This window comes from Lycium barbarum, chromosome 3 (genome assembly GCF_019175385.1).
Source record: "Lycium barbarum isolate Lr01 chromosome 3, ASM1917538v2, whole genome shotgun sequence".
NCBI classification, from domain to species: domain Eukaryota; kingdom Viridiplantae; phylum Streptophyta; class Magnoliopsida; order Solanales; family Solanaceae; genus Lycium; species Lycium barbarum.
In genome coordinates, this window is record NC_083339.1 from 60249961 (window position 1) to 60260132 (window position 10172).

The window sequence follows — 10172 nt, forward strand, 5'->3', positions numbered from 1 at the left end:
TATTTTAGGTTCCAACTTATTTGCTTTAGTAGTATTGGCTTATTATTTCACTTTGCATGTCGTTCATTTTTTAGTTAGAATTGATAGATTATTCTTTTGTCAAATATTTTAGTAATGTTATGGAATTATATTTATAAATATTAATTGTTTTTTATCAAACATGAAGTCCTTGATGTACTTACAAAACGTGTTCTTACAATTTTATATGTACTTATATTAAATTATTATTAATTTGATTTTTTTTTAATTATTTTTACAATTAGTTACATATATATTATTATTGGTTAATAATTTTCAAGAAACAATATGCATCTTAAATACCAAATTTAATACTCCATCACTTCAAAAGGCACATATTTAGTAAATATTAAATTTTTATTTTTGATAATTAACTTTAGTTTTCAACCTTAATCTAATTATGTAATTACACTTGTGCACACTTCAAAATATTTTTTTCAAATAATACAAATTAGAGATTCAAGCTTATTCGTCAAACTTAAAAGCTCTCTTCTCTCTCCTATTTCCATGCAAACCCTAACCTTATTCTAAACCTTCATGGCGGCGCCGGCCACTGGTCATTTGGCAATCTCCTCTACACTACAACTCCCTCCTTTGACCACCCTTTCTTCATCCACGAACCCTCACATGGCAACATCTTCCTCCATAAACCCTACAAACCCTAAAAACCCTAACCCTAACAGCTATGAAAACCATGCAGAAATGATGACAATTACTAAGAACTTTGCAACAAGAGTGAATAAAGATGGTAATGACACCATGCAGACAATGGAAAATGTCATTGAGCCTATCCCAATCAAATCAGTCGAGATAGTTGAAGAAGAACATGTGGTGGAGTGGACAGAAGCAGAAGTTGATCGTATGAACATAATTGAGAAGCTCCAATATGCTGTAATTGGTAAGTTCTCATATGGCTGGCCGGAACTTGAAGAATCGAGAACTTAGATCCCATTGCAGTGTGGGATCAAAGGAGACTATCGTATTGGATTGTTTAGAAATAGACATATTCTTATGAGGTTTGAAAGGTTTGAAGAGTACCTACAGATGATGGAAAAGACGGATCATTACATTAAGTCGAGAGATAGAGGAATGTACCAGATGAGGCCTTTGTTATATGATACTAGATTCAAAATTGATAAGGAAACTACAATGGCGATGGCTTGGATATCCTTCCCAAATCTACTGCCAACATTTTTTGTGAAGAACTCTTTATTCTCTCTAGCATCAACAGTTGGTAAAACATTGCATCTGGATATTGCCATTATGAATAAAACTCGACCAAATTGTGCTAGAGTTAAAGTTATAGTAGATCTTGCTGCTAATCTCCCAAAAGTAGTTAACATGAAGATCACAAATGAGAAATCTGGTGTTTCTAGGATTGTCAAGGTACAAATTCAGTATGATGTATTACCCAAATACTGCACAAGGTGTAAGTTGCAGGGTCATAATGAAGAAGGTTGCAGGATCTTACATCCAAACTGAGAGTGGTACATGTAAAAAAAGAAGACAAGGGCAAGACTGCTGAACCTCAGGATGCTCAACCAAATAAGGGTCATTATAAGAATTTTAGAAGACCAGGGGGGGAGATATGGTGGAGGCCCTGAAGATTGGAATACAGTCAAATATAAGAGGGTGTTTACAAAAGAAAAGAATCCAGACAAGTTTATAGATGGGAGACCTATAAATGGGAATTTAACAGAAGTTCAAACTTAAAATGCTTTTGAAGCTTTGCAGAATGAAGGGGTTGTGGAACAAGGAGTAGAACCTGTGGAGAATGAACTAACAGTGCAAGTAGAGGAGGTGAAAGCTAACACCGTGGGGCGAATGCTAATATAGTGGAAGATAGTTCTCCTACAACTGAAGTCAAGGAGAAGGAGGACAAGGTTGAAAATTTTGATATAGTGCAACAACTTAATGCAGTAGATCAAGTTCAAGAAGTTGTGCCACCTATAGGTACATCGATATATAAGAAGGAGTAGACAAAAAGGAGGAGATCATATTACATAGAGAGGAAGCTGAGAACAAAAGAGAAACTGGAAAAGTTCACAGTAATCTAGAGGAGGTGGTAGTAGATCATGATGGTATATTAGAAGTTAGTAATCATTCTCCTTTTAATAAATGGGGGGACAAGGTGGATGAGGAAAAGACTATGGGAGGAGATGTGGTGAATGGAGATAGTGTTGGCATAGACGATCCAGGTGGAGGTGGACTCTATTCACCTCAACCAACTGCTGAAAATGTTGTTGTTCTCAGTAGTCCATTGGCTCAGCCTTTAGAGTTATTAAAGACTGATTCCCCTATGCAAAGATTACATGATATTGTTTCCCATAATGCTGGAAATGTTGAAAGTCATTTGGAGGATAAAGAGAATTGTCACATTAATGAGGATGATATGGAGGATTCTGTTGAGCAGAAGCTTGAGCAGGTATGCAAACAAGTAGATGTTTCTCCAACATCAAAGGTCAAAGGTGGAAGGAAAGGCAAGAAACATATAGAAGGAAAGAAACCATTAGGTGCACAGCCACAACAACCTACCAGGGTTTTGCCAAAGGGATCTACCAGTATTAAGTCAAAGTTTTAAATGATGATTAAAACATTCATTTGGAATATTAGATCAGTGCAGACACAACAAGCTTTTCACAGACTTCAAATGCTACATAGACATCACAGGTTTATGTTAGTTGCCTTAATAGAGCCTTTTCAACATGTTAGATAGATACAAAAATGCCTTTTCAACCTACCAGGGTTGTGCCAAAGAGATCTACCAGTATTAAGTCAAAATTTTAAATGATGATTAAAACATTCATTTGGAATGTTAGATCAGTGCAGACACAACAAGCTTTTCACAGACTTCAAATGCTACATAGACATCACAGGTTTATGTTAGTTGCCTTAATGGAGCCTTTTTAACATGTTAGACAGATACAAAAATTAAAAAGGAGGTTATGGATGCATCAGGATGGTGCAAACTGTAATGGAAAGATTTGGTTTTTGTGGAGGAGAATGTAGATGTGGAAATTTTATCTGATACTGCAAAGCAGATCACCTTGAAACTGTTTCTTCAGGAGCACAATAGATCTCTTATAACAACTTTGGTCTATGCTAAATGTGATGAAGTAGAAAGAATGCCTCTTTGGGATAGTATTTATCAGTTAGTCGGCTCCTATGACATTCCTTGGCTGGTAGGGGGAGATTTTAATGTAGTGATGAATGAAGAGGAGAAAATAGGTGGAGTCCCTGTAGACCCTCAGGACTATGAGGATTTTGCCTTTTATATCAACTTATGTGATTTATTTGAAACAGGTTTTAAAGGCAGTCCTTTTACATGGTGGAATGGCAGGGCTGGGGATGATTGTATATTTGAAAGATTGGACGGAATCTTCTTTAACTCACAGTTTCAACAATGGTTTAATCACATTAAAGTGGAGCATTTATCCAGGACTGGATCTAATCATGCCCCACTTCTTATCACTTTGGGTGAGGAAGTTCAGACTTTCATAAAACCATTCAGGTTTTTGAAATTTTAGACTGAGCATAAAGATTTCTTGGACATAGTAAGGCTGAATTGGTCTGAGGAGAGTATTGGCAATCGTTTTTTGGTTTTTAAACAGAAGATAAAGATAGTAAAAGGGGCTCTATCTGCTTGGAGTAGACTGGATTTTGGAGATATCTTCAAACAACTTATCATCAGGGAAGATATAATGAGAATTAAGGAATAACTGTTTGAAGATCATCCTTCTGCAGAAAATAAATAGTCTTCCAGCTTACTTAGGCTGAACTGAAGAAGTATTTACATTATGAGGAAGAGTTTTGGAGACACAAAGTAGGATACACTTGGTTCTCTGAAGGTGATAGAAACACCAGGTTTTTTCACAATTTAGTAAATAGAAGGAGAAAAAGGTTACAGGTGAATAGAATTCAAATATCTGATGGTGAGTGGATAGAAGATAAGGAGCAGCTTGCAGCAGAAGCAGTTAATTTCTTCCAACAACAATTCTCTCAAGAGGAGGAGGCTTTAGATTTTGGCATGCTGAAGCATATTCCACAGACGGTCTCTTCTGAAAGCAATGATTTGCTTTGTGCACTTCCATCCCTAGAAGAAGAAAAGAATGTTGTTTTTGAACTTAAAGGAGAGAGTGCTTGTGGTCCTGATGGATTATCAGGAACTTTCTTTCATTCATGTTAGGACATTATAGGAATGGATGTATTCAGAATGGTTCAGGCTTTCTAAGAAGGTCATACTCTCCCAAAATCAGTAACTCATACTAATTTGGTATTGATCCCTAAGAAATCAGAAGTTTACACTTTTGGGGGTCTCAGACCAATTAGCTTGAGTAACCTTATAAACAAGGTCATTTCAAGAGTGGTTCATGGAAGACTGGATAAGATTCTACCAGGTTTGATCTCTAGCAACCAGTCTGGTTTTGTGAAGGGAAAAAGCATTATTGATAATGTGTTGCTCACTCAAGAAATTGTCACAGATATTAGAAAGAGAGGTAAACCTGCAAATGTGGTGATTAAGTTAGATATGGCTAAGACATATGATAGAGTGTCCTGACTATATTTAACTAAGGTGCTGAGAAGAATGGGATTTGCAGAAAAATTTATGGATTAGATATGGAGGCTGTTGGCAAATAACAGGTATTCAGTTTTGTTGAATGGCCAATCTTATGGTTTTTTCCACTCTACAAGGGGGGTGAAGCAAGGTGATCCATTGTCACCTGCTCTATTTATACTTTCAGCAGAAGTGCTACCTAGAGCACTTAATTCTTTATTTGAGCATGATCAGTATAAGTGCTTTGGTATGCCTAAATGGAGTGCAAACCTCAATCATCTTGCTTATGCAGATGATATCATCATCTTGCTTATGCAGATGATATCATCATCTTTGCATCAGCTGCTAAATTATCATTGGACCTGACTATGAATGTTTTGAGAGATTATGAAAAGTTGTCAGGTCAATTGATAAATAGAGAGAAAAGTTTCTTTTACATGCATTAGAAATCAGCAGTGCAGTTATGTCAAGAAGTTGAGCAGGTAACTGGTTTTACAAGAGGCATGTTTCCCTTCAAATATCGTGGATGTCCTATCTTCCACTCTAGAAAAAGGAAAGTTTATTATAATGATCTAATTAAGAGGGTGAAAGATAGGCTGTAGAACTGGAAAGGAAGGTTGTTATCATTTGGAGGGAAGGCAGTTCTTATCAACAGTGTTTTACAATGTATGCCAATGTGTACCTTCTATCTGCAATGGCACCTACTAAGTACGCACTAAATGAACTGCATAAAATCTTTGCAAGATTTTATTAGACTAATAAGGAAGAAGACAAGAGTAGACACTGGTCAGCTCGGTTGAAAGTGTGTGTTCCTAAACACGAGGGAGGATTGGGATTTAGGTCCCTTTTTTAAAAAGCTTTATTCACTAAGCTATGGTGGAGATTCAGAACTTCTGGTACCCTGTGGTCAACATTCATGTGGAATAAGTACTGTAAGAAACATATTCCAACTAGGGTTCAATGGAAAGGGGGCTCACAATTATGGAAGAAGATGCTAGAATCAAGAGATGCTATAGAAGGGGAGATCTGGTGGGAACCAAGAAATGGTTCTGCTAACTTTTGGTTTGACAACTGGACTAAACTTGGTCCTCTTGCCTAGCTTATGCCAGCTAATTTCCCTATGGATGACAGTATTCAGGAGGTTGCAGATGTTGTGGAGAATGGGACTTGGAATTATCAGACATTGCAACAAACTGTGCCGGAAAATATTATTGATCATATAAGAAAGGAGATGCACATTGATACTCCCTTAGAAAATATGGATAAGGGCTGGTGAATGCTCATTAGTAGTTGTAAATACACTATTAGTAGTGCATGGGAAGTAATAAGACTAAGAGGTACCTTAAACTGGTGTTATAAGCAATTTTGGACAAAAGGTTTGCCTTTCAAGATTGCTTTCTTCTTGTGGAGAGTGTGGAAGCAGAAGTTACTTGTTGATGATGTACTTGAAAAGATGGGGATATCTATTGTGTCTATGTACAGGTGTTGTGCTCAGCCCCACCAAGAAACAATGAACTATATGTTTGTGACAGGTCAATATGCTGCAGATATATAGAAGATGTTCTCAGTAGCAGTAGGTGTGCAAGGACCTTTTATCCAAGTTAATCAAACTATCAAGAAAGTGTGGGACACAAAGTGTTCTTCAAAGTTGAAACCATTATACCAAGCAGCTCCTTCAATCATACTTTGGCAACTTTGGAAAAGAAGAAACACAATTTTGCTGGTAACATGTCTAGGCATAGGGTCATATATGAGATTAATCTTAATCTCATTCAACTGGCCAAAACTAGATATCCATGGATGAAAAATTTGCCAAACTCTTGGCCTCAGCTGGTACAACATTTGGAACAATATAGGCCTCAGATACAGTACATACTGGTTCAATGGATTAGCCCTCCTGCAGGATGGTTCAAATGTAATGGTGATGGTGCCTCCAGGGGAAATCCTGGTCCTAGTGCATCTGCATTTTGTGTGAGAAATCATGAAGGAGAGTTCATTCATGCTAATGCTAGAAGGATTGCAGATACAACTTGTTTGTGTGCAGAGGCAAAAGCAATGCATGATGGCATCATATTTTGTGTAACAAAGCAGCATCTACCACTAATATTGGAGACTGATTCACTTGGTTTAATGAAGATAGTAGAAGGGGACCGGGAAGTTCCATGGCGTACTAGTATGGAGGTGCAGAAGATTAGAGAATGGAGGAAGAAAGGACTGATACAAGTTAGACATGTGCTGAGAGAGGGCAACCAGCTTGCTGATTTTTTAACTAACTATGCTTTTGATTTTGCAGGTACTCTTAACTTTGAGCTATTTACTGATTTACTAACTGTAGCTAGGAGACTTGTAAACATGGATAAAATGCCTTTGCCAAGCTTCAGATTTAAAACAGTAATTCCTAGGGAGCCAGATTAAAGCATGCAATTCATAAGTTCAAATGCAGCAACACTGAAAGCTACAGATCATTGTTGACAGGAATATCAAGGTGGAGGTATTTCAAGATCAAGTTTATCCGCTATTGAGTCTGTTGCTAAGCAAATTCTATCCAATGTGTGGTATTAAATTCATGTTCAGCCTGTTGGAAGAATCTCCTTAGTGATAGAGGATAAGTACAGATAAACTGTCATATTCAAATATTTTCATATCCAAGTTCAGGAGACTCGGATTATATACAGCTTTGGCTAGCATAAAAGGCCTGATTTTGCACAGTTGCAAGTTGGAAGGATACTTCTTTTGACATTTGATTGCATAGCACCTGGTGAGAGCTTGAGGTGACTGAAATGGAATCAAGCCAAGGCTTGGAATGGTCATGCATACATTAGGCTAGATATAGCTACTTAGGTTGTTTTACCTTTGATTTCTAGGCAGTTTGGGCCTTGTAATCTTTTTTGCTTTTTGCCCTTTTGCTTTCTTTACAATTTCTGTACAGAGCTTTATTTTTATAAAATTCACAACTATGGCTTGTGCTAGTTATGTTTTATTAAAAAAAAGTAATTACACTTGTGCAATCAAACAGTACACTTGTAATTAAACTGTAATACATTATGACAAACAAAAGGTTCATCATAATTACTAGGTTGTGCAATTACTACCCTAATAATTACACTAATTTCAACTATCGGTGGCTTTCTAAAAGTAAAAGGTACAGAAGATACCTTTTGAAATTTAAGAAAAGTAACATATAAAATGAAACGGAATGAGTAGCGTTTAAATAAGAGATCATCAAATTAATTAGGTAAATCTGAAGAAGTAACATAATCATTAACTTACAGTAATGAGTAATCACAACCAAATACATCTCACCTCTGGAAGGTAATTGGAACAGAGAAATTTAGAGAAAAAAAGTAAGCTGCATCTATCTTGAAACCTCACGAAGCAACAATAAATTGAGCACAATTGACAAAGTTGACCAAATATAAATTGGGTATTCACCAGCTATATAGGACCAAAGATCAAGCTTAAATACTTATTCTCACCGGGTATTTATATCAAATCACATCAATTTATCATAATTAATTGTTTACACCAGACTAATAGATGCATGTCATCATGTGTTTGCACTGATACTTTTTTCACTAAACCCTGGTGAATTAAGACAAATTATTATATACCTCATTATCAATTAGCTATGATAATTTGCGTGATTTGATATAAATACTAGGCGTGAATAAATCTTTACCTCAAGATCAAGCTTGGCAGGCATTATTCTCAGAATTAGTCCTACTGCCAAATAGGAAATACCCTAAAGTATGTCCAGCCACGACAACTATAAAAACACCAACGTTAAAAGACATAACAGCAAGCATGAGAAGATAAGCAAGGCCTATTTTTACACCATGCACAAATGTCTGAACAAGACCATTTGCCTTATTGCCTTTAAAGTAATTACAATTTGAGAGCCACTCCACAAGCAGAGAGAGCACAAATACACAGATCAGCGCGAGGACGTACATGCCCGTGCGCGTTCCTGGCCAGCCTGAGAAGAGAATTTCAGCATTTTTACTCCAGAAAAAGGTCATGTGCGTCAACCCCATGCCCATCATGTGTTCATTATTGTTCATGTGGTTTTGTCGTGGTGGTGGTGGTGACATTCCTCCCATTCCTGGCATGTTATGATCATGATCCATGGTTTTACTAGAGTTTAAGCCCTCTATGTCCTCTTATGTTTTTATTTTTTTTTATAAATAAGTTATGGTCAAGAGATATAGGATGGATGGCTTTGCAGATTAATTTAGCCTTTCGGATATTGTTATATAGAGGGGGCAAACTTGGGTAGTACTACTAATTCTGTACTGCATGGGTTGACTATACTTCTTTCTTATGGTTGTTGTACTTCTTCTCTCTTCTATAAACCATTTTGTATATTTGTAACGTACTTGCCAGATAAATTTGGATTTGTATTGTGTAGGTATCACCGAATTGGCAAATGGTTTCCTACTCGAGTTTCTCCGTTTTTTAAATTCGATTTGAAATCTTTGATTAAGGTGAAGGAATTTCATCATTTCATATAAATTTCTTCTTGATTGGACTTGTTTTTCCTAAATTAGTTCTTTCTTCCCTTTTGTGTTTTTCACCTATTTGTTTTTTTTTAATTCTTTTTTGTGGGAGGGGGCCTGACTGGATTGTCCGTTCTAGTGTCTCATGTTGCAGTTTCATCGAAACGTTAAAAGTACTATATATTTTCTACGTACTAATTTATGTAAATATTTTTCCTTTTTAATCCTTCTCAATTTATGTTAGACTATCCCTTTTTCTGTTTAGTCAATAATTGTAAAAAGAATGATACAACAACAATAACATGCCCAGTTGGATCCCACAACGTGAGGTCTGGGGAGGGTAAAGTGTACGCAGACCTTACCCCCACCTTGGAAGGTAGGGAGGCTGTTTCTGAAAGACCCTCGGCTCAGAAGAAAACAAGGAAAACAAGGGAAAAGAGTCAGATACGGACAAGCAAATCAAAAGTATGTGAAAATGAGAAATAGCAAGAGCGACGAAGTCATGATAAAATAACAAAGATAGACAAGACCAACACATAGAAGCAGGATAAAAATACTCCTAATACGAGAAAGGAAACCTCGCGGCCCCCCACTAGCCCTCTACCCTGATACTCGACCTCCACCCCCTTCTATCACCGATCATGTCCTCGGTAAGCTGGAGTAACACCATGTCCTGCCGAATCACCTCTCCCCAGGCCTTCTTTGGCCTACCCCTCCCTCTCTTCAAGCCCACCACAGCCATCCTCTCACACCTCCTCACTGGCGCATCAGCGCATCTCCGCTGCACGTGGCCGAACCACCTCAACCTCCCTTCCCGCATCTTATCCACCACAAGGGCCACACCCACCTTAGCCCGAATCACTTCATTCCGAATCCTATCTCTCCTGGTATGCCCGCACATCCATTTCAGCATCCGCATCTCAGCTACCTTCATCTTCTGGACATGCGCTTTCTTAACTGGCCAGCATTCCGTCCCATACAACATAGAATGATATCTTTCAAAATTTAATACTTAACAAACTTCTATGGCTTGTTTTAGAGTTTAGACCACAAATTTAAAAGACTTAATATTTTTTTTTAAACTCTGTGTCCAATCAACCACC

General features: G+C 37.3%; 1 protein-coding gene across 1 annotated transcript; it reads right to left on the reverse strand.

Moving 5' to 3' along the window:
• Positions 1-7815: 7815 nt before the first annotated feature.
• Positions 7816-9894, reverse strand: LOC132633889 (copper transporter 6-like). The gene has a single exon (XM_060350287.1). It carries the CDS (start codon positions 8698-8700, stop codon positions 8260-8262), a length of 441 nt encoding a protein of 146 aa, XP_060206270.1. The 5' UTR covers positions 8701-9894; the 3' UTR covers positions 7816-8259.
• Positions 9895-10172: the final 278 nt, after the last annotated feature.